General features: G+C 42.1%; 1 protein-coding gene across 3 annotated transcripts in view; it reads left to right on the plus strand.

Moving 5' to 3' along the window:
• LOC149868398 (long-chain fatty acid transport protein 6-like) overlaps positions 1-26,007 on the plus strand; it is a 45,287-nt gene that overhangs the window by 10,188 nt on the left and 9,092 nt on the right. For all 3 annotated transcript variants that reach the window (XM_090038503.1, XM_090038501.1, XM_090038500.1), the window contains exons 4-6: positions 948-1,106; positions 4,764-4,888; positions 14,848-15,042. In XM_090038503.1, coding sequence (XP_089894629.1) covers positions 948-1,106; positions 4,764-4,888; positions 14,848-15,042 — 479 coding nt within the window. The remainder of the gene's footprint in view (positions 1-947; positions 1,107-4,763; positions 4,889-14,847; positions 15,043-26,007) is intronic.

A 26,007-nucleotide genomic window follows, 5' to 3' on the forward strand; every position in this document is an offset into this window, starting at 1 on the left:
GAAAAGTATATCCTTTTATCAGTCTTCCTAAATAAGGAGACTGAAAATTAAGGGGATCAGGATCTTGGAAGACTTCTGAGTCCTAACGGAGAGAATACCACTATTACATGACAGATTTATGGCAAAGCACAGGAAGAACAGACTTCTTCTGATGACACCAGTCAGAGAACTTAATAGAAATCAGAAAAATTACATTATTTTAAAAGGCCATTTCTCTTTCACTGCTGTGTTTGTAACTAAAAGGCTTCCCAGCTTGTTTTCTCCCAGACTTCTCAGTACAGTTTTAAAGGAAGAGTTCATGTTCACACAAATGCTAAAATGAAGTGGAGCAGAAGCATGATGTATATGAGAGGCCGTTTGTAAAGGGCTGCACAGGGAGCCAGTCCAAGGCTTTCTCCAGAAATGGAATGGTTCTGAGTAGCCTACTGCTGAAATTGCCTCTTGCCTTTAACTGGTCAGTCGCATGGATTATGGTACCATTTCAAAAGGACATGCCCTCATCATAATCTGTGGTTTTTAGCTGACAATTCTGGGTAGAGGGGGCAGAGCAGTGCATACCGGGATGCAGGAGGATGGTGCTATAACTTCTGTTGGAAGGTAAGTATGCATGTGTTTGTTCTCCCATAAGAAACTCTCCTGGAAGCCACTTATACCAAATTACAGTTAAGTTACTTTTCTCCTAGGGCTGCCATTTTTGGTCTCTGAGAAACTGAACATTTATACACTTAAGATTTATACTAGGAGAACTGCAGTTCTCCCAGTAGAAATGTAAGACTTGTATGTGGCCTAAGTGACCAGCTTATAATTTGGGTCCAGAGTAAAGATGGGAAATCATGGTTATGACCATTCTTAACAGATTATGGAAGAGATACAGCAACAGTGTTTGTTGGCCTCCATAACATGTGGCTTGCGTGTGGTGTTTAATGTTTTTTCTTTTTTCGTTACAGGTTTACCAAAGGCTGCAGTTATCACCAATCTGCAAGTTCTAAATGCTGCTGGTGGCTTGTGTGCTTTTGGTGCTACTAAAAATGACATTCTTTATATAACACTCCCTCTTTACCATGGCTCAGCAGCTCTTGTTGGCATTTGTGGATGTATAGAATTAGGTAGGCCTCACTATATAATAGCATTGTTGACAAAAGAGGTTATTCTTTTAGGAGTGCATTAAAATACCAGGCAGAATCATTGTTATTGGTAGAGCTAATTAAATCTGTTTCAATATGCCTGACTGCTTCTGCAAAAAATAACTGGATCTGGAAATACGTTTTTATAAATTTATATGGTTCCTTAGATGAATATCTTCAGAAACTATGGTTATGTAATTTTTGCTCACTTCTGGGAAATTATGTACCATTTTTTTTTAGACTTGTTTTAGGTTGGATTATTTTGTAATGGATTAAGAACCCCCAAACAAGTGGTTTTATATATAAAACTCAATATTGCCTAAAAGTGTCCTTGTGCATTGCCCTTCATTCATGTGAATAAGACTAAAATGTCTCACTGTCTGCCAGGCTATGAAAACACATAGCAAGCATATAACTGGAGCATTGAGACAGAAAGATATATTTTTGAAGGCTTAAAATATCTGATGATGCATTTCTAGTTCCTTTATATATCAGTATTTAACATATCTTTTAAATTGTCTTTACAGATCATATTAGCTATAGGGTGCACATTTTACTATGGCTGAACCTTTGACCCTTTTAGGCAGGTTTCATAGTTTAACATGGAACTTGAGGGCAGCATGTTGAGTTTAGGCCTGAACTAGCCATGATGTCAAACTCAACCCCCCTTCCCCCTCCCCCCCCCAAAAAAAAACAACCAAAAAAACCCAAAACCGACTGGTTGTTTATGGTTTTTTGTTTTTTGGGGGGGGGGGGGTTGGGGAGGAGGCAAGGAGGTGGGTTCAGTGAATACTTTATACTTTGGTCATACTGAAACTTTGATTTGGGCTGAATTTCCTGAATTGTTTGTTAGGCTTTTTATTTTTTTTCTTGTTGGCTAGATTTTCAGAAGCAAGAAGAAGAAACTGCTTTTTCCCTTGCCCTCCTTTTTCCTGCCAATAATCTAGCAATTAGGTCTCACACCAGGGATATGGGATACCTAGATGCAATTCCTCCTCCTGCCTAAAAATGATTTGAACCTGTTATTCTCATGAGAGTGGCCTAAACTTTGTTATAAATGGATTATCCCTTGATGTTGTGTTGGTGCTGCTCTACTTTGTATTTTATTAGGAGACAGAGAGGAGTGAAAGAATGATTGTAACTTGTCAGTTAAGACTCTTACTTGGAGGTAGGATATCTGGGATGCATCTCCTGCTCAAGTGATTACTGATGTGTGTATTACAGAGTGAATTAGTATCCATAGAAGAGAGTGAGAGCAACCTGCATTGTTCAGTAATCACTCAGGGACACCAAAACACTTCTTCATTGTGAGAGTTGTTCAATTCTCCTGACACAGGACAGAACTGAAATCACGTATCCAAGGGGCTGTGAGAGTGATGGGAGTTTCACAAAATTGGAAATGAGGGAAGACTGGTGCCTGACTAGTTCTTTATTTGCATCGCCTTTGTTAAAAATACATGACATGGGAACGAAGAGGGGGTGTGTGTGTGTGTGTGTGTGTGTGTGTGTCCTAAATGTTCTGCTACATCTGAAACAAAAATATATATATTTTTAGTTTTGGCTAAAAAAAGACCCTACCTATTTTAATAAAAATAAATAAATAAAAAATTGGTTACTGAATAAAAAACCTTTTACTTGCAGAGTATTTCTACAGACTTGATTCAGTAAGGGAACATACTCATTTCTGTTTTGTATAACTATTCTACTTGTATCATGGCAAAAGAATCTCTTTGTCCAATTGTCTGCTGATCTTTTTCTTAGGAATGTTCTACTTAAAATCTATATTTTGTCTTGCTTCTTGCATAAAACAGAAATAGGGTTTATTCTGTGTATGTATATATTTATTACCCGATACAGGTTTCCCTCACTTTATACTGCACGTGCGTTCCTGGAAAATGGCATGTGACTTGAAGTGGCATAAAGGGAACCCACTTTACAATGTAACGAATAGGGATACATTCCAAGACCTTGACTGTACTGACCTCCAGAAATATTTCTACCACTTTTACCAGACAATTTTGGTACTCACCAACAACAGACAGTACACACAAGCACAGGGCACTGTCATGGAATGGGGATGTCAACTGCAGAAACATGTCACAGACAATGAGTGAGGAGCACAGATCCACATAGGAGACTATATTTTTAGTGCATGTCACTCCCACAATGCACCGCACAAAGCAGCTGACTGAGGGCTTCCGCCACACTGATTGCATAAGAGTGAATTTTCCTCGCATGTACTAAAATTTTGGTATAAAAAGGGTCATCATATAAGCGTGAATTTGCACATAAAGTGAGGGGAAACCTGTATAACCAACTTTGTGGAAGTGGAATGAATAATATTTAGCTATAGTAAATTAACTTCTCTTCCCCATTTTTTCCCCTCATTTGTTAGGTGATTTATCAAAATACATGGTGGATATCAGTTCTGGAATTTAGAATTCATTATGAAACCCTCTGTTTCTGGCAGAGAGGGTAAAAGCATTTTAAGATTTCATGGTGGTTGCAAATGTAAAAAAAAAAACCCCACCACCAAACCCAGTGCTTTACTTTAAACTTTGCACACTCTTGCGCTGAACCCCACATGGCCAGAAGTGGTGGCACGTTACTTTGACGTGGCTCATCCGATGCCTATAAAGATTGGGTGCTTTAATGGGGCTTTTTTGGTGAGTGTATCTAATAGCTGATTGAATCGTTACAGATGCTGCAGAGCCGGGTTGAAGTAATATGCTTCTGCTTCCAGTAAAGTGCATGTTTTTCTTTGGTTTTTTTTGTGTCTGTAAGCAGCCTCTGTGCTCATCCAGAATTACTGCAGTGCAGAGCATCCCTTTTACATAATACTTCCTTCCACCCTATAGTAACAAAAACAATATACACAAAATTTGAATATCCTATACACAAGAAAAAAATTCTCCTCCCTCTGCCCCCATCCCCTGCTGGCGTAAATACTCTTTACTTGTGTATGACTCTTAGATAACTCCCCCCTGAGACTGGGAGATTCTAAGACATGCACACTGAGAACCACCAGTCAAAGAAGACTAATTCAAGCACAAATGAATCAAAATTGGCTGGCTATAGATGTGCTTGTTCAAGTTCTAGTTAGAATGCGTCAGAGCAGACTTGGTTGAATCTGTTCTAAATGGAATGCTCCAGTGTTGCCTTATCGTCATGTGTATTAAGCTCCTGTGCATTTTAAAATGGCCGTTGGGACATTTTATCTAAGCCTCATCAAATGAACTTTACTAAAGATTCCCGCAGCCATGTTAAAACATTCAAGGGCTTAAAACAACTCATCATCATTGTACTAATTAGAGTGGCTGTCCAGGAATTGCTTTAATAAAAACACCACTCCTATCCCCAAGCATGTATATGGGCAGCCTCAGAGGCTAAAATATGTATAGTGGCTTTCCTATTATGTTCATATTCCAATATTAATGGGAATCAGTCTCAGATAATTTTGCTGTTACGTTTTGTCATATTTGTTTGAGATTACTGCAGTATTTTAACATAATAGAAATTTGTGTTTAATTTTGATACCAAAAAAAAATTTCCAGAACCTTTCCAATATATTCTGTACTAAAATTGAAAGCTTATAGCCACAGAGCAATGATATATTTCTTCCCTTATTTTTCCCATAAGGTGCAACTTGTGTCTTAAGAAAGAAATTTTCAGCTAGTAATTTTTGGAATGACTGCAAAAAGTACAATGTGACTCTTATCCAGTATATTGGAGAACTTTGCCATTACCTTTGTAACCAACCTGTGGTAAGTGGAATTGTTATACTGTCAATTGATGATCTGCTGGTTTTTTGTTTTGTTTTATTTCTTGTATATTCATTGTTGGAGCTGTAGTTGTACTAAAAGGGAAACTTCAAGGTTAACCTATTCATCTACCATTCTTCCTGTGAAAGGTCTTTACTTATCATGAGTACCAATTAGGTTTGATGCTGGGAAAGCTGTTAGAAGCATATACAGTGGGAGTGAAAAATGAATCCGAAATCTTGTGATTTAGAAGTTTAGCACAGAGTGGTCTATGAGCACCTACATCCTCACTAATATATTTTCAAAATGGTTATTCTTGAAATAATTAAATGAAGTCTTGTTAAAATTAGGCCTCTAACATTTAATCTTACCAGTTTTACTTGGCAGTGTGAAAAAATACATGCACCATTTGCATCATTCCTCTTCTTTTGTAATTTTTAAAGTGCTGAATACAGTTCAAAAGCTCAAGAGGAAATTGTTTTAAGTTCCTGTTAAAAAGTTGCTATAGACAAGCCAGTTAGCTTTTTTAAAGTACCACTCCTGCCTGGATCATAGTCTACTTCAGTGCTAACTTGTTCTGATGAAACCATATTCCATTTGGTGGTCCACGAACAAGGTTTGTAGAGCTAACTGTAAATACCTTTTGACTGTTTCATATTTCATAGTTGGTAGAGTCAGAAGGGACCTGAGCAGATCATCAAGTCCAACCCCCCTGCCTAGGCAGGAAAAAGTACTGGGGTCAAACGACACCAGCAAGGTGTTTGTCTAGCCTCCTCTTAAAGACCCCCAGGGTAGGAGCCAGTACCACTTCTCTTGGAAGTTGGTTCCAGATCCTAACTGCCCTGACAGTGAAGTAGCACCTCCTGATGTCTAGTCTGAATCTACCCTCTGCTAGCTTGTGACCATTATTTCTAGTCACTCCTAGTAGTGCTCAGGGGAACAGGGACTCCCACAATGCCTGCTGGTCCCCTCTGACTAGTTTGTAACAGGCCACTAGATCCCAAATAGTTATAAAGTTATTGCTGGAAAATATGCAATAACATTATAGCTGACTTCCACCCAGCTTTAATTTGCATGTGTAACCTGTGCTCCTGTGGTTGGGAGGCTTCAGTCTCCTAGCCACAGGAGCACCCCATGTACCTCCATTGTGGGGAGACCAGCTGCTATGATCTCCCAGATGCAGGAAATCACAAGCCGCTGAGGTCACAGTACTTGGTCTCCCAGTCCCAGAAGTGTGTATGGCTCCCCCATGGCTTCTCATGATTGCACCATGTAGCCTGCAACTGGGAGACTTCAGCTGCTGTTATCTCCCAACCATGGATATGCATAGTGTGCTCCTGTGCCTGGGAGATCATAGCATCTGCAGTCTCTGAACCTCAGGGTGTATGAGGCACCTCCTACAGCTAGGAGATCACAGAAGCTGGTGTCCCAGCCAAGAGGGTGTGCAGGGCATCCTCATGACTGGGAGCCCTGTCAGCTGAGGAGGCTCCCAGCTGTGGGAACTTGCTTCTTGCCAGTTCCCACAATCGTGCCTCCTGCCATACACATGTAGTATGGCAGGATGTACAATTGTGTGGATCATGCATTAGATCCCATCATGCATTTACCTGCACATGTAGAGGGTGCCAAAGGCACTATGGTCAAATTATTTATTCCCACCAGGTAAAAAATTCTCTTCCATCTGAGGCTTACTTTACCAAGTGGAAGGCAGGGGTGGACAATTATTTAGGCTGGAGGGCCACTTGGTGAGAGGGGTAGTGCTAACCCAGCCTCAGTCTCCCATCATGACTGTTTACACTACCTGGCTGAGCGGGGCTGAGAGAAGAGGAGAGACAGGGAGATGCCAATCTGGCCCTGTCTGCCCTCCACCTACTGCTAGGGGTGCCAGATGGAGCAGGTAGGTTACCCTCTCCATGAAGACCCATGTGGGACCCCAGATGGGATGGGGCCACAAATCAGTAGAGGTCTGCATCCAGGAATGGGATGGGCGGTGGGTGTGTGGTGGATGGGCCGAAATGCCTGGGCATGGGACCAGGTCCAGCAGTGGTGGTGGAGACACTGGTAGCTGGAGTGTAAGGGTGAGAGTGAGCTCCTGCTGTGGGGGCTGCCAGGAAGCCAAGTCCAGCTGCCGCATTCCCACCACTGTGCTGCCCAGCCCCATGGACACCATTTCCTGGCATGTCGAGGAGCTGCACCTGGGGATAGGGTGTGCTGTGTTCTGTGCCAGGTGGCACCTCCGTGCCTAGGGGTGGTGGGACTGGCCACATGTGCCATGGCCGGGGTTGCTATATGCACCATGGCCCAGGTTGCCTTCTGTGTCTGGACCAGGCAGGGCCAAGGGACCTGCTGTGGGATGGATAGAATCACTTGGCAGGCTGGATGTGGCCCATGGGCTGTGTGTTTTTTTTTTTTTTTTTTGCCCATCCCTGACCTTAGGAGTCATAGATCCACCGTATTTAGGACCATTGTGTACTAGGGTCAAACTAGCTGTAATGAGGTCACAGGTTGAGGCCATTGGCTACCTTAATTCCTTTGGATTTGCAAGATCTGGTTTATTGTGTGGAATTCCTCTTAAGGATACAGTTAAGAGATTTTCAGTGTGCTTGAAAAGTATAAACGGAAGCAAATTTACCTGCTTCTACCTGTTCTCTAAAGAGTTTCATTTTGCCTATGTTTATAAATGACCATTTCATCTGTGTATATTCTTGTATCTTCTGTTCATTGTTGAACAAATGTGCTTGATGAAAGGATCTCTTTGTTTTGTTTTAGTGGGTGTTACCAAAAGGCTTTATATGTGAAACTCTCAGAACTCAGTGAGCTCAGTAGGAGGTAACTTTGGGTCAGTAACTGATGCATTAATTTCAGTGTAGCAATGAAACTGAAAGAAAAATGATCAGTTAAAAAAAGTTGTATTAGTGTAAATAAAATTGACTTGCATTTCACCATTACAGCCTGAGAGGGTGAACAAACAATTTCCTAGAAACAATGAATTGAAAGCTTTTATATGGTAGCTCAAAATAAGATTGAAACATTTTTAAATGCAATTTTTTATTAATAAACTGTTTGGTAAACATTTAAAATACAATAAAGCCTCATATTTCTGAGATGCATAAAAAGCTACAGTTGCGGCAGTGTGATGTCATCTCCAAAATTAAAAGCTAAGTACTTGTTTAATTTACATTTTTAAATGGTACACTATAGCAATGTTATTGTTGCTCATAACACCCGCTGTCAGCTCCCTCATGCTGAATAATGAATCACATGTTTTGAAGTAAGGTCACAGAGCCAAGGATGTAGGAAAAAAGCAATGTTGTATGTAATTAAATATATAAAACTATCTCTTATCTGATTCTTTCAGTTAAAATAAGATTACAGAAGAGAAAAGGGGGCTTTATAAAAGTAAGCAAAAAATAGTTGAATGGAATGATGGTAAAACAGGACCTTACTAGTAATTTGTAGACCTGGGAGAGTATTTCAGAATGATGCTATAGGTATTTCTAGTCGGAGATGACAACATGCATGAAATCTGGATTTTTTTTTTTCTGGATCATCTTGAGAAGAGTTTCCAAAATCAACAAAAATTGCTCTTTCCTTTTCAGCAAGGTATCCATTTTTAAGAAGGAAGGATGGGAAGGTGTGGGGGGACAGGAAAAGAAAAGAAAGATGGCTGGTTTTGGCCCAGGTACTGAAAGGTAACTTACACAGTGCCAAAAGCATCCAAATGTGCCTCGAAGGCATTCAAAGTGGCAATCTATTCCAAACCTTGGGGGCTCGAACAGTAAAGAAGTTCTTCCTCATGTCCAGCCTGAATTGGTCGTGGCGGAGTTTGTGATTCTTCGTTCTTGTTATCCCTTGGGGCGCTCTGGTGAACAGACATTCCCTCAGATACTGATGAGCACCCTGATAAACTTATATGTGGCCACCAGATCACTCCTGAGCCTGCGCTTTCCAGGCTGAAGAGTCTCATGGCTGTCAGCCTGTCATCATAAGGTCTGTTTTTTCTGACCTCCTGATCATGCGCGTGGATGTTCTCTGCACCCTCTCAAGCTTCTCCACATCCTTTTTAAATTGTGGAGCCCAAAACTGGATGCAGTACTCGACCTGTGGCCTCGCCAAGGCAGAGTACAAGGGGAGAATGACGTCCCGGGATTTGTTTGAGAAGCATCTATGGATGCAAGCCAGCATTTTGCTCGCTTTTTACTAGCTGCAGCATCGCAGCTCATGAAGGCTCATGTACATCTTGTGGTCAACCATGACCCCCAAGTCCCTTTCATCTGTAGTGCTAACCAGCGTAGCACTACCGAGCCTATAAGCATGGTGCAGGTTTTTCCTCCCAAGGTGGGGTACCTTGTATTTTTCAGTGTTAAACACCATCAGGTTCTCATCTGCCCATTTTATGAGTGTGTCCAGATCCGCCTGGATCATCCCCCTCCTGTCCTCAGGTGTGGATGCTTTACTCCAGAGTTTGGTGTCATCAGCGAACTTGGCCAGTCCGCTTCTGATACCAATGTTCACATCATTAATGAAGATGCTAAACAGTATAGGCCCTAGGAGAGAGCCTTGTGGGATCCCACTGGTCACAGCACACCAAGATGACTGGCTCCTGTCAACCACCACCCTCTGGGTCCTGCCATGGAGCCAGTTCCCCAGCCAGCAGATTGTGGTGACATCAAGGCCACAGTTAGCCAGTTTCACCAAGAGGTGATCATGGGATACCAGATTGAAGGCTTTTTTAAAGTTGAGGTATACAACATCAATCTCTTCCCCATTGTCCAGGTGATAGGTCACCTGGTCATAAAAGGAAATGAGATTGGTCAGGCAAGACCTACCCACAACAAACCCATACTGGGTATCCCTCAGGATATTGCCATCAGCTAGTCTGTTAAGGATGGCCTCTTTGATAATCTTTTCCAAGACCTTCCCCGGGATAGAAGTCAGGCTGATAGGCCTGTAGTTTGCTGGATCCACTTTCCTCCCTTTATTGGCACAACACTGGCCTTCTTCCAATCTTTGGACGCTTCTCCAGAGCACCAGGAGTTCTCAAAGATCCATGCCAGAGGCTGAGCTATGATGCTTGCCAGCTCCTTGAGTACCCTTGGGTGTAAACCGTCAGGGCTGGCTGACTTGAAGGTATCCAGCCTGTCAAAGTGTTCCTTCACAAGGTCAGCTTCGATGGAGGGCAAGAAATCTCCCTCACCTGGGCCTCCCTGATCCACAGTGGGTAGGGGCGTCCCATGGGACTGGTGGAAAAACTAAGATTTAAATAAGTTAATCCAGAAATGCATTTTAAATTGCATGTTAATCAGTTTCTAGATATTACATAATTTTCGTATTCTAATTTACTAAAATAAGTTGTTTTTCATCCATGAGAGTCAACTACAACAATAAAATAATTGTCTGCCTAGGATCTTTATCATAATTTCGAAAAAAAATTCAACAACTATTGCAGTATAATCTGCAATAATTTACATGCACAAAGTTGCTGGTCATGGTTGGTTGGTTGTTTTGCTAAATTGGGTTATCAAGTTCATCAGAATGAAATGAACTGTAATGTACTTTTCATATAAGTTCTTTCTAGTTTTCAGTTTAGTGTACATTCAAAATAAAGTACTTGAAAAGTTAGTTTGCTATAAAATGTAAGACCTCAGCATTTGAGTTAAACAGATATTTTAGATGGTTTCTAAAGTATTTTAAACTGTCTTTTTTTTTTTAGTAGGTGGCTACTTGTTTTTTTGCAACAGAAAAGAAAATTAAGTAATCTGCAGGTGTTGGAGCCTTTCAGCAAGGGGAATGTTGGAAAAGTACAGCAGCTGGTAAATTCTAATTGTTGTGTGTGAATGAGCTGAGAACTATTCAAATGCAGCAAACTAGTTCCAGCTTTCCTCCTGGATGGAGGAATGTTAAAGCTGGAGCCAGTTTGCTGTATTTGACTCTTCTCAGCTCGTTCACACACAATTAAAATGTACCAGCTGCTACCCTTCTAAAATGTTTAAAATTAGCACTTGATTTTTCACAGTGTGCTTTTGAAATATTCCAGGAAGCTTAAACCCATCTAAAGTGGTCTATACTTCTAAACTCTTAGGGTGCCTAGACACAATTAATCAAGTCTGCTGCAACATGGAATTGGTGCACTCCAGCAGACTCCAGTGTCATGCGCGTCAGTGTTCCCATGCTGAAAAATAGCAGTGGAGGTGCTTTAAATAAAGCTCATTCAGCAAGCTTTAGTTGAAGCACCCGCATGCCATATATCAGCGCAGGGATGCTGATACACATATCGCTCCAGGCCCTTTAATTAAAGCGGCTCTTGGAGCACTTTAAAGCTCCTCCCCCCACTGCCTCCCAGAGTATGTGTATAAATGCCCTTGGGGTTTAAAGTGTATTTAGAAAAAGCTAAGTGTTACATTTCTGCACATCCTGACCATCTTACTTCTAGGACAGGGGTGGGCAAAATGCAGCCCGTGGGCTGGATATGGCCTACCAAGCCATTCTATCTGGCCCACGAGGCCCCTAAAAAATTCAGAAAATTAATATTTACCTGCATCTGGCTGCCTGTTATACGGCCCTCAATGGCTGAGCAAGCGGCCCTCTGTCTGAAATAATTGCCTGCCCCTGTCCTGCACAGCATATTAACCCAGCTGAACCTGTGTCCTTGACCTGCACAGTTCTGTATAACCTTGTCAAGGCAAGCCATTGAGCAAAGTGGTAGAACTGATCAGGTAATTGTCATTTAAAAAAATGTTAGAAAAATAATAACTATAACCCTTACTTGTTGGTTTTTTAATACAAGTATTGACATAAACAGTGATACTGAGCTCAACTGTAGAATTTGCAAAATGAAGGTACTTCTTACCCTGGTAGGATGTAGATCTTAATATGAAGCAGTTTCTGTCATGTCACCATAAGACATTTAAAGGTGGAAAACAGGAGCCTCTCCACTATCTAAGAATGACCATATTTACTCTAATATAGAATGGTCCTGATTTATAAGACAGCCCCCCCCCAATAATTAAATTCTATACATGGGAAATTTGTAAGTGTGATATAATTTTCCAGGTATCAAATCTAATTATTGGAGGCTTGTCTTGAATTTGTCAACTTCCCACTGATACAGCATGGAGATTAAATCTGGGGGGTCAGGTCTGTCCTGCCCCAGTTAACTTTTTCCTGCAACCCCTTCCCCATTATAGTCGGACCGTGTTCTCCCTGAGGATATGGAAGGGAGAAAAAATTTAAAACACTGACCTTGAAATAAACAAGGCTGTAGCAATTTGCATATAGTATCCATAGACTTAGTTCATGCAACATTGATACACTTTATCTTTTTTTGAAACTGATACAAGTTTTAGTACAGGTACTCCATAAACACACGTTTAAGCAGCACTTTTGTACCTATAGAGAGAATACAAATTATGTATGATATTAGTCCAGAGCCAAGAGCCAAATTGTTCATGATTTACCATATAGTTCATTGGGCTAGGGTTCACCAGTCACCAGCATTTCATGGTGACTCCACAGCTTAGCACTGTTCAGTATGGGTGTGTGTATCCCAGATACCACACTCCTACACTAATCAGCACCAGGCTGAGAGGGGCTGACAGAGGGATTCTGGGTGAACCATTTGGGACCCTGTTTGATGATGTTTGCCAGACATTTAAGGCTGGTAAACCTACAGGGATCATTGGAAATGGGAAAGGAAGGCACAGCACAGCTGTGGGAATGAAGACTAATTTGAAATGTATGCAAGTGTAGTGGCTCACAGTGACTTAAGAAGAGTCAGGGCTAGGGGTGGGCACGGGGGTCAATAGACATTTTATTCAGATGGGTTGTGCTAAGGTGCTGGACATCTGGCAGGGGAGACACTGTGATCTAGAAAGTGGTTTTCTTAGTTATAGGAAAAAACCACTTTCTGGGCAGCGGGTATTACGCTGGCTAAAGTAATACATAGTTAACCTTCTGTTTTCACTTCCAGTGGAAAGATCTCTGCTATATGCTGGCTTTATGGAAATAGGAGATTTCTTCCTAGCTTGTTCCTGCAGGCATGCAATTGAGGGCAAGTAAAACTTGAGGGCATCCAAACCCCAAGCCTCCAGGCTTGGGCCTGTGTATAGGATGCTGGCCAAAGGATTTGGAAGCATCTGAAGCCCCAGGCAGCGATAGAGGATGCTTGCTGGTAGTAGGGCCACACGTGGTTCTTGAATGACTCACGGATTTGGAATTGATTTGGCTTGGGACACGAAAAATTGTCCTTAAAGTTGCTGGACACACTTGATGGCCTATGGGTTGCAAGTTTGAAGACATAGTAGAAACGCACACAGCACGGCCTGTCAGATTCCAACAAATCTGCAAATTCTGTTACATGTCTTGTTACAAGGACATGAAAAGGTTCTCATTAACATGTTTGCCTAGCAGGGGAGATGCCATGATCAACAGGCTTTCCCAAGGTGAGGCCTGTTTCCCAAATGTGATAGTGGGGGACTGCATTTGCACTTTCCCCCCAGCTTCCTGTTTTGTTTGGCCTTTTGGCTAGGAGCAAACATGGCTAGGGGGAATCTAAACTTCAATGCCTCTGGGTTTGGGACCTGCACATAAGATGCTTGCCATGGATTTGGGAAGTATCCAAAGTCCCATACTGATGGATTTGTGAGGGAGAAGACTTGCTTGGTGGTATGGCCACACAGACTTGAATAATTGGACTTGAACAATTAGCTTAGTCTATTTGGAATTTGGAACTAATTTGATCTCAAGCCAGAAAAAAAAAAAAAAAAAAAGCATGTTTGCCCCATGTGCATCGTGTTTACAGTCATGCTGATTGCTGGCTGTGTTTAATCAGCTTCATAGTTGGTTTCCATTACTGAACATATGCTGCTTTTAGCAGAAGTTCAGAGATGAACAGTGTATTTAATGTGGTTTCCTTGAATGCAAATGTAAGACAAGGGGCTCTTTCCCCCATGTTGACTGGGGGCAGGGACTGCCTTGTCTTACAGTATTTCTTTTTGATAGCAAAGTCTACAAAAGTTGCAGTACATAATGTAAGAAGAGATATATAGTCAACATAGCAACAAAGGAAATAGTGAAAATTTGTTTAACAGATGGGTCAGGTGCTTTAGTTAGGGCAGGAATGCATATAAGCAGGAACTATGTGAAATCTTGGTCGCTTAATTTATAACCAGTTTATGAGGACAGGATGGAAACTGTTATCCTTTTTAAATGCAAATCTCTGAAAGAAACCGTTCCTGTCTCTTTCCATTCTTCACTGTAAGAAAAAACATGACTTCTATTTTTGTTTTAAAACTGATCTAGAGGGAAGAAAAAGTATTAGTTGATTCTATTAAGACATTATTTACGTGTTCTTATCAAATTATCCATATTTCGATATTCATATATAGTGCAACATTTGTAACAGCCCAGCTATATGCTAGATATGTCTCATAAGTTTGCTTTAGTTTCTAATTAGAACTGGGGGACACCAGACACGCTACATAGTTTTGCTGGCAGAGCTTGAGTTTTCTCTGCAAAACTGTGAGAAACCTGCATTCACAGCTCCTATGCAGATGCAGAACCCTTTTTTTCCCTCCTGGAAGAATAATGGAATCACCCTTACTGAAAGTAGGCCTCTGCCACCACCAAAATGGTAGCATAAGGCATGTGTAGAAATGTCCATGTCTTCTTTTGGATGCCCCAGCCACTTCAACATCTTGCACCTGCTATGATGCACTTCATATCCTGCAAACACAGCTGATAAAATAGTTGTGCAGTTCCTATAAGAATTCTTGTAGGCCTATAATGATGAGACTTTGGCAGCTAGACTTCTAACAGATGCCAGCCAGTGTAGACAAGGTCTTGGTTTCTTTCTTTTAGAAGTTCGTACACTTTTTTTTTTTTTTTTTTCCAGATGGTATGCAGCAACCAAATTTTCCATCATAATATGTTCTTGAGAATCTTCATTTGTTTTCTCTTAATAGAAAGAAGGAGAAAAAGATCACAAAGTTCGCCTGGCGATTGGAAATGGAATAAGAAGTGATGTGTGGAGAGAATTTTTAGACCGGTTTGGTAATATCAAGATATGTGAATTTTATGGTACTACTGAAGGAAACATCTCTTTTCTGAACCATGCAGGGAAAATTGGAGCTATAGGACGTACTAATTTTTTTCATAAGGTAAATTATTACATCTGTTTTATTTTGGAGGGAGTTAGGGGGTAAATGTGATTTCCAGTTTGGTAACTAAATCGGAAGAGATAAGGGCTGAAGTCAGTGGGAGTGCTTTTAGCAAGTCTGAGGGAAGGGTGAAGACTGCAAAGACATGGGATATGTTTTGATGGATCTGGCCTGACATGAATTCCTAGATATTTCCCAGGTTTGTGGGTTGGCACTGTGCCCCATTTCATATGATAAATGAACTTTCTGTATGTCTCAAGAGAAAGATTTGGAGGGAGCCCTTCAAAGAAACTTGCACATACTTGCTCTTCCAGAACTTTTTTTTTTTCCTGAGGTTTTTTCACAAGTGAGACTATCCAGTCCAAAACACCATACTTCTTGTTGTCATCACCCACCTACCCACATGTCTCTCTGAGAAAGTTCTTTCTACTGGAACAGTACAGAGTACGCTACATACTTGATTATCTGAACTTTGGTCATCTCAGTTTCCATTACGGCAAAACAAACTTTTTTTTTTTTCCCCCCCCCACCCTTACTAACCTGTAACTTGGTATTGTATAGCAAACTGTTCTCTTTTTAGGTAATACGCTACTGCATCTCTACTATTGTTTGATACAGTACCTAGCAACTATTGGTATTGTATATGGTTCTCTCTTAAGCATTATTTAACACAATGCTTATTATTTCTACTCTTAGCACAAGTTACTGTTTCATTTACCAAAAAAATGCAGCCATCTGAATGGGATTTTACCAGGAGAACAGGTAGAAGGGAATGAATGTTACAAAAGATAGGTATCAGTTTTGTATTAGTCTCAGAGATTTACAGAAATATTTAAATTTTGGGTCAGTGTTTGGAATGGACTGCTCCTTTGTTTTGTGGGTTTCTGACTGTACTGTAGCTGTACTGATTTGACATGAATAATATGTGTATCATAATACTCTTGGCCAGTGGATCTTTGGATAGTGGATCTTTTGTTTAAAAATATTTCACATACCATTGACTGGTCCAAACTGTATTTCAAAATGTAGATGATGCACTTGTTTCATTTTGCATTGGTTGATGCATCTGGAACAGGACAGCAAAGCAGCTCTGCATTTGAAAAGCATCCATATCTGTCTGGCATACAAATTCTGTAGGATGGAGAACCTGTGTGGGGCTGAAAATGGTTTGAGAAATAATGTATTTGAATGGGCTGTACAAGAGGCTTCTTGGAATCTTTATTGTTATCAAGTTTAACATTTTTGCTATTCCAGCTTTGCTGGTGGGTGCAGACTGCCCTAAGCTTATTTTTTTTATTGATGTTGTACTTAAAATCTAACTAAAGGAATTAGAAATACACATGATATCTCTGCTCTTTAAAACCTTAGCCCTTCAACCATGGGTGTGGGAGGCATGAGAAGAGAGAGGTCCAGTTTCCTAAAGTAGGATTAAAAGGAGAGAGGAGCTGAGAAAGGAAAAAGAAAACAAATGTAAAGTAAACATTTGCTCCAGTTTTCTTGTCTTACTCCCACCACATGTAAGGTTTTCTTTCATAACCTCTAACTTCTGGAGACTCTCTTTTATTTGTCTCACTCTCTTGCCTTTTCATTGTCACTGAGCCTAGTTCACAACAACAGAAAGAAAAAGGATTGGCCAGTGGAGATGCTCACTCAGAATAGTTTGCAGTATGAACTGTCCATCCAAGTTCTACAGTGGTAGTGTAGCCAGGGTGTTGAGGGAATTGGCAGGGGTTATTGCAGGGCCCCGGCACAGCTTTACGAGCACTCATGGTGCTCTGGCCAGGTGCCGGATGACTGGAAGAAAGCCGAAGTGGTCCCCATCTTTAAAAAAGGAAGAAGGAGGACCCAGGCAACTATAGGCCCATTAGTCTTACTTCAATCCTGGGGAAGCTCTTTTGAGAAGATTATCAAGGAGCACAGCTGTGATGGGCAACCAACACGGTTTCATTCGGGGCAGGTCCAGTCAGATCAACCTGATTGCCTTCTACGATCGGGTCACAAAAGCATTGGATGCAGGTATCGCAGTGGCTGTGGTCTTTCTGGACTTCAGCAAGGCCTTTGACACGGTCTCCCACCCCATTCTCATTAAAAAGCTGTGACATTGATGCCTACACAGTCAGATGGATTGCAAATTGGCTGAAGGGTTGTACTCAGAGGGTACTGGTGGATGTGTCTTTTTTGCGACTTGGAGAGAAGTGGGCAGTGGAGTCCCCCAGGGTCCTTGGGCCCACACTGTTCAATTTCTTTATTAGTGACTTGGATGATGGGGTGAAAAGTTTAAATTTGCTGATGATACCACGATTTGGGGTGAGGTGGGCACGCTAGTAGGGAAGGACAAATTACAGCAGGACCTGGACAGGTTACAGGGGTGGGCTAATGAAAATAGGATGGGTTTCCATACTGACAAGTGCAGGGTGCTGCACTTGGGGCAGTAGGAACCAGCAGCACACTTACAAGCTGGGAACCTCCCTTCTCCAGAGCACAGTGGCAGAAAGATCTTGAAGTCATTATTGACTCCAAGTTGAACATGGGCTAACCGTACTTTGTTGTGCATCTCAAGCAGGGCCAAGGAGGTGATCCTCCCCCTCTGTAACACTGGTCAAGCCACAGCTGGAGTACGGTGTTCAGTTCTGGGTGCTGCACTTCAGGAGGGATGTGGACAGCACTGAGAAGGTCCAGAGGAGGGCCACTGCATGATCCGGGGACAGCAGGGCAGACCCTACGAAGAGGGGCTATGGGACCTTAATCTGTTCTTTGCAAGAGAAGGCTGAGGGGGGGCCCTGGTGGCTGTCTATAAACTCATTAGGGGGGACCAGCAGGGTTTGAGAGAGACCTTGTTTCCCCAAGCGCCCCGCCGGGGTAACAAGGAATAACAGCCACAAGTTGTTAGAGTAGGTTTAGACTAGACATCCAAAGGCACTACTTCATAGGGCGGCTAGGATCTGGAACCAGCTTCCAAGGGAAGTGGTGATGGCTTCTACCCTGGGGGTCTTTAAGAGGAGGCTTGACGTCTACTTGGCTGGGGTCATTTGAGCCCGGTTTTCTCTCCTGCCCAGCGCAGAGGGTCTGACCTGATGATCTACAAGGTCCCTTGCAATCCTACTTCTATGAATCTATAATAGGGGTGTGTGAAGCAGGCCGTATTTGATTCAGATTTGGCCCGAATCGGGGACAGTGATTCGATTAATTGATTTGGATCACTGTCCCCAATTCAGTTAGGCTGAATTTGAAGATTCAGTGCTGATTCAGAGAATCAGTAATTCAGACGTAGACACAGTTTTAAAAGTTTTTCTACATACCTTGAGTAGCAGGTGCAGCTCGTGATGGCTGCGATGCTGGGGCACATGGAGCATCCCACAGGAGTTCAGGGGGGCCCTCCACATGCTCGGCAGTGAATCGGGAAGTGGACCAGAAGTACTTATGGGTCTGCCAGGGAGCATGCAGGGGGCCTCCCTTCCCATGTCCCCCTAGCTCGACGATCGGCCACAGGGGGACCCAAGGTGCCCTCCGAGACCCAGAAGGCACCAGTTGCTGAGCCAGGGGGAAATGGGGAAGTGCTTCTGGTCCACTTCCAGGTCTGGTGCCGAGCACACTGGGGAGCCCCCCATGCTCCTGTGGGACCCCTGCTACCTAGAGGTATGTAGAAAAAACATTTAAAGCTGTGTCTGTTTGAATCTCTCTGAATCTATTCAGAGGGTTCTGATTCAATTCGGAGAGATTAAATGTCCTCTGATTCAATTGGGATTCAGAGATTCGGCCATCGAATTGGGCCGAATCTCCACCAAACTGAATCGATGACCAAAGCTTCGCACAGCCCTGCTTAAGAAATATTTTCTAAAATGGTTGTAGCTATCATGGTTTTGCACACCAGTGACTATGCAGTTTGATTTTGCTTAGTCTGGAGAAGGGGAGACTGAGAGGAGATTTAATAGCAATCTTCAGCTACCTGAGTGGGGGTTCCAAAGAGGATGAAGCCAGACTGTTCTCAGTGGTGGGAGATAACAGAACAAGGAGCAATGGGCTCAAGTTGCAGCAAGGGAAGTTTAGGTTAGGTATCAGGAAAAACTTTCGCACCAGGAAGGTAGGAAAAGCACTGCAACAGGTTACTCAGAGGTTGTGGGATATCCATCCTTGGAGGTTTTTAAGACCTAGCCAGACAAAGTCTTGGCTGGAATAAGATAGTTGGGGATGATTCTGCTTTGAGCAGGGAGTTGGACTAGATGACCCCTAAGGTCCCTTCCAACTCCAGTTTTCTGATTCTACGATTCTGTGTTGGCAGCTTTGGATGGGAAAATATGAATGGGGCTGTACTTTTTTTTTTATCCAACACAATAGTATAATTGGAATAAGAAATTAAATTAATGTAAAAAGCTGGATAAGTATGGATAATAAGAACATCCAAAGTTTTTATATTAGATAGGTTCAGTGCATAAATTTATGCATTTTGTGGGAAGGGTGAGAAGAATATGAATACATTTGTCTTGTAGACAGGTGATCCCCAAGTTGTCCTCTGCAGCATATTTAGTCTTCCACAGCTAGTACTTACTGCTATCAGAGACTGCATACAGACCTTTACAGTTCACTGTCTTTTCCTATATTTCTTTGCATTGATGTGATAAATGTAGCATAGTATCTGAAGGTTAAATATAGACCCAGTAGCTGCTAAATTAGCAAGATGATTCATTTTCATCATTCCATGAGCCGATATCATCTGCCACTAAATAAGGAAGGGGTGAAAAAACGAATGTGTGATTAATGTTCCACGCTGTATTTCATAGGTAATGTCAAAGGCAGAATACCAGGCATGTGATTTGTACATCCAACCCCTACCCAAAAAGTCCACAAAGACAAAATAAGTTAATTGGCTGTGACAGTGATACTCCTACTTCATAATACTTAAAATTGTGGTGAAAAAGGGCGACTATTGTTGCAGTGTTCCAGGCAACCAGAGGCCCACTAAATGCAAGATACAGAATGGAAACTAATGCTCTGATGTATATATTTTGGTATAAAAAAGTCCTGTTGATATACATAAACAAATCCATCAGTAGGGATATCTAGTGGACAAACACCATAGATAACAGTACTCCATGTATTAAGAAATATTCAGATCTTCCTCATATATATTATAATGCAGAGAAGGAGTTATCTATTAGGCTGTCTTTAATATTAGTCAAATATATTAGTAAGGCACTGTATATTGTACCCCATGCTACAAGAGAGGAAATGTCAAAGGAAAGTGAGGAAAGGGAACTCATGAGATGTCAAGTTTAATTATCAGGTTTTCTCTATTTAATTACCTGGTTTTCTCTATTAAGAAATCCAAAATTCCCAAAACCTGCATAGACTTACCTGTATCCAGCTGTGAGGACTACTCCCACCCCTTGCCTGGCTATATACTTGTGTGTGTACACATGTAGTACCCCCTGCCTCCAGTCACCTTCCCCTTGCTGCCTCCAGCGCCAAGCAGCTCTTTGCATGTTGAAAGGCTGCAAGGGGAAACCCACAGTTTCCCATGATTTTCTCTTTTAAAAGAGAAAATCTTTGTTGTTGTTTTTGTTTCCCCATGGGAAATGGAAAATCTGGATCCCTGTTAATAATGTAGACTAAAAATGCCCTCTACCAATACACCCCTTAAAAAGCAGCATATAAAATTAATATTCAGATTTTGATTATGGCCTTAAGTTTTGGCAGTGTTTTAAATACTGACATTTTAAAGGTGTGTATTTTTCTTTCAGACTTTGGGGGTGTGAAATTTTACTCTGTGGTTATCCTTGTGGAAATTAGTGGGAGTATTTGTTTTGTAGAATGAAGTATTGGTCACTATGACAGTGACAGTCATTGGCATCTGGCAGAATCAGGTGCTAAACAAATAATTTAACATTATAGTCTGATGGAAAATTGGACAGTAGCAATGAATAAGAAATAATTTAGCATAAATTGTTGAAATGTTTTCCTTTTTCATTTGGCAAAGCAGAACCGATTTACTTTACAGTCTTAAAACTGAAGATACTTCTTAACATGGAAGTAACTTCAGGTCAAGCAAGTATTTCTTGTTGGGCACTATAATCCCTAGAAATTTGTGTGGTAATAACAGTGATAGTTTGTTAATCCAAGCAGTATTACAGGGATCTCTTATGATTGTGGGCTGATTAATGAGAAAAGATTAAAACAACATCTGAAAATTAGTATTGCTGTTGCTCTCTTACCACTGAGTTATTCACATAGCTTTGAACTAATATCTTATTGCAGTGTATAAGAATATATTGCAAGATATCTTACTATTTCCTAGGTCAGCCTAGACTTGGTTTTTCTTTTTTCTTTTTAAATGGTTTGGTTCTGTTTACATTGCCTAGTGATTAGAACAGTGTTTAACCAGAGAGCATGAGCCCACAAACAACTTTAACCAAGGGTGTCTGTCACCAGATGTTGTCTGTCTCGTTTGTGCTGCCTTAAAAAAAATTACTGGACAAAAAGATGTCCTTACCCTTTGTTGTGCCACATGACAGGAAAATCAGTGGTGCAACAAAAGGTAGTAACAGACTTACCACATTATTGCATCAGATGTCTATTACCTTGTGATGCTTCCCCCACTCAGCCACCCTATGCGGCTGGCTGGGCAGGCAATACCCCATTTTGTCTGCTGTCACAGACCCCCCACCATGGGTCTGAGGTAGCAGGGAAAGTGGGGAGATCACATTGCTGCTTGTGCTGCGCCATCAAGGGTATTTTACACCCCTGTGTGCATTACAAACTGAGATTTTTCCTAAGAATTCAGAAATAGATCACCTCTAAAATAAATGATTAGTAAATCAAAAGTGGTAGCTGATATTTTATACCTGTTCACTGTCAGTTTAAAATACAATAATTCCAAACTGTTTTAACACTTATTTTAAATAAACTTGTTTAAAAAACAAACAGTATAAAGTTGTAATGGGGGGGGGGGGGAGAGATGTGCTTGCAAATTTAGCTAGTTGAAAGGTGCAGTTAAAAATAAAAATGTTTTCCACTCCCAAGTATCTTTATAACATACTATGGGGGAATGAAATATAGTGAAATTAGATGGGTGATGCTTTGCATTGCATTGTATAAACTAATATAGCAATGTCTTCAGCCCTTCTGATAATTCTGAATATCAGAGCTAAGACAAAAGTAGGTCTGCAGTTGCAGATTTATGATGAATCTGCATTGTCCAGGTGTTTTCAATTTTGTTTTTCCCTATTTAAAGCTGTACAGTTTGTATATAGACACATTTTGGTATCTAACTTCAGTGAGTTGCAACTTGCATGTCTACTGTCTAAATTTTGGATGAGGACTTGTCCTGGCACATAGTATTACAGTTTTCTGTAGGTTAGATTTAGAGAAAAAGTCCCTTTATTTTAGTCTTTGGGGTAAAATGAAATCCAAATGACTATTTTTAAAGCAGTCTAGGTCAAGAAAAGTAGGTAACCACCTTTTTTTCAAAAAAACCAAACTTCTTTTGTTCTTTCCTGTAAAATATTGCTTAATAGCAGCCAATTTACATATATAATAACACTGTTGGAACCAATGAATATGCATAGCTAAGGCTCATTCAATTTCATAATATTAAAAAGGTGATACTTATGCTACTACATTCACTAATCTAGCATCTAATCCCCTCAGATTTGATTCTTTCTAAATTGTCCCCTTTGTGGAAGTCTAAGGTTTTTAATTATGTTAAAATCATTATACAGCTAATTACCCAAATTAAATGGGGGGGAGGGAGGGCAAGAGATATCTTGGCTATCATTGAGTTTCTCTCTTTCCTAATCCCTTTCCATTATGGCAAAAATGTACATTGGTGATTTAAACAATACATTTTAAAATTGCTTTTTCATCCCATCAAGATTTTGCCTGCTAAATAATCCTTTTGTTAGCTGACTGGTTATAAGCATTGCTTGTATACTTTTAGTTGAAGGAAAACAAAGCGTTGAAAACTAAACAAATTGGAAGCATAAGAAAATAATTGTCCATTATAGGATATATGTCCATAGACTTTCTTTCTAGTTCTCATTTATACTAAAATCTCTTTTATACCACTCTGCTAGTATAAAGAGGCCCTAGGGCCAAATTCAACTCCTACTTGCAGGCACCTAATTGGAGTTTAGGTAGAATTTAGGCCCTAAATTATAAAAAGGGATCGAGATTTGATCCTATTTCAGTAGCTTCAGAACTGCTTGGGTACCTCTGTTTTAACATAAAAGGGTCCCTTGTCCTCTTGGCTTAGGTTTGTATCTGTTCAGAAGAGTTCTAGAATGACATCTGGAGCAGTGCTAGAAAACACCATGTTCTCTGTAAATCTCCCCTCTCCTAAGTTTTTGCAAAGCACACCTAACCATTGACATGAAAAAACATAAGGAATAGTACCCTACATTTACTTGTAGGCAACACTCAAACAAAGTGTAGGCTGATCTGGACAATAGCACCCTGAATCCTCCAGTTGAAGCTGGGACACTAAATTGCTGAGTTCAAAATTCATGGATCTAGAAAGAGAGACAGCATGAGAGAGTGGAGTGCGTGAAGAGTGAATATCCTAGTTCTTTCCACCACCATTAGTTCTGTTTTAAAGCAATGACTGTCTAATGCAGGCAATTATTTTGGGCAGAGTGCCGCTTACTGAGTTGGCAAGCCGTCAAGGGCTTCATGACGGGCAGCTAGGGGCAGATAAATATAAATTTTCTAAATTTTATTAGGGGCCCTGTGGGCCAGATGGAATGGCCTGGTGGGCCACATCTGGCCTGGGGTTGCATTTTGCCTGCCTTGGTCTAATGTAAAAATGCATGCTGGCAGCAGGGCCTGGAACCCATGATTCTTCCTTTGCAAAGAGTGCCTTTTTTTTTTACTGGTTTATAGAGCTATGCTCCCTTTTGCTTTGCTTGCTTGATTTGTGGCTCAGCTCTAAAAGGAGGAGACTCTTATCTAAATTAATCTAAAGACCAGGTAAGAGATTGATTTATAGGTCTGACTCTTCTTAGAGCGAGGAGTGCCCAATACTGACTTATTTCCTAGCCTGAAGAATTCTCTAACCACTAATCAGTCAAGTGATCAAAATGCCTTGAACAGTAGCTGTATACAAGAGTGAGTTTGGGGTACTGCCCTTTTACATTGAATTCAGTTACCTTCAGCGTCAGTTTTATCTTGGCCCAGGTACGTGCCTCCCCACTGGTACTCTGGATCGAGAGAGGACAGATATACCTCTGAGTTAAACATCTGAGGCTTGAGGAAAAGCAAGAGTTCAGAGATGTCCATGCATCTTGCATCTTATATTGTTTTGCTCAGAGCTGTCCATCTGGCAGCCTTAAAGCTTTTAACATGCACATCCTGGCAGCTACCTCTCCTGCTGACACGCTGGAGGCCATCTCTGCAGTGTGTGGCCTGTGCAGTCTGGGGGCCATCTGTGATCCCCAGCCACACTTAAGTTATGGACAGTGCTGAACTAGTTATAGGTGCCTCCCTTTCCAGCACTTCAGTCGCTAGTTGACCTTTTGGAGGCACCTGATTCTTTCACTTAACTGTATAGGGATCCTAGGCATCTAACCTTGACAACAGAATTAACACTTTAGAGTAAATACAAATGAGACCTTGAATACTTAGAAGTAGTATTCTTGTTTCTAGTGTTGGTCTGTCATCACTTACATAATTCAGTCATGCCTACGCAAGAGGGAGGGTACAAGAAGGCTTTTGTCCTGCTTCCAGCCCTGTGATACAGTCCATGTCGGGGATAGCCAGATGGCAAAGTCTGTGATTACTTAACACGACTGGATACACGCTAGGCAGCAGTGTGAATGAAGTTTAATAATGAACATACTCCACTTCCTGTTGACAATTAGGGGCATATGCTGGAGCTGAGTGGTGCCACCTCAGCTCCTAGTGCACAGCGCCCTGCCAATCGGTGCTGCAACCATGCCATGTGGCAGTTGCGCAGGCGCCAGGCGGGGATACTATTCCCCACTGCTCTGTGCTGTGCAGGGGGGTTTGCCATGAGCCCTCAGAGGCCCCAGTTGCTGCTGCCGTATCTGGTGAGTGCAGGGCTTTTTTAAAGTGCCGGGAGGCTGGGGCTGAGTGGGACAGCTATGGGGGCTTCTCCCACGGCTCCTCTGGCTGTACCTGCCTCTGCCCCAGCAGGGGGAGCCGCAGGAGAAGCCCTCATGGCTGCCCTACCCGGCCCCATCTGCGGCCTAGCCGGCACGGTGGGGGGCAATTCTGATGCAGGCGTGGCTCGCTCCAGGCGGTAGCACAGCATAGCCCCCACTCCCAGCACTGTGGTGTCTACATCAGCGCTGGGAGCAGGGGCTCTGCCATGCCGCCGCTTGCCAGCCCATGGGGGGGGGGGAGGGGGCACAGGATGTGGGTGCAGCAGTGCTCTGCCCTGCTACCACCTTTCGTCTGGAGCAAGCTGTGCCTGCATTCCCTCCCGCCCTCACCCTGTGCCGGCTGGGCAAGCCGCAGCAGGGCAGAGCCCCTGCTCCCAGCACTGTCACATCTGCATCCTGCCCCCACCCTGCCCCAGCTGGGCAAGCAGCAGCAGGGCATAACCCCCACTCTCTCAGCGCTGCCACACCTGCATCCTGTGCCCCCGTGTCCCCCTCCTTGAGTAACGTGCTTCCCCTGCCCTGGCTGGGCAGCTTGTCCTAGCCCCAGCCTCAATCCCCCCCTCCCCCCCCCCCCCCCCCCAACCCCAACAGACTTACCAGCTGTGAGCTGCCTGTTTAGTTTATGGCCAAATCTTTTCTGAAGGTTTTCCAAATCAATTTGGATGCTTTGAATCGAATCGGAGCTTTTAGTTGGTCTTCTGGTTAGATTCGGAGATTCGGTCCCTGAATCAGGCTGTATCTCTTCCAGATCGAATTGGCTACCAAAGCTTCGCACAGCCCTACTACTTACGGGCATGAAGAGGAAATAGGGTTTAGACCTTGATACTTACAAAAAAAAAAAAGAAACTAG

The sequence above is a fragment of the Crocodylus siamensis genome, chromosome 3 (genome assembly GCF_052110815.1).
Source record: "Crocodylus siamensis isolate JL-2025a chromosome 3, ASM5211081v1, whole genome shotgun sequence".
NCBI classification, from domain to species: Eukaryota; Metazoa; Chordata; order Crocodylia; family Crocodylidae; genus Crocodylus; species Crocodylus siamensis.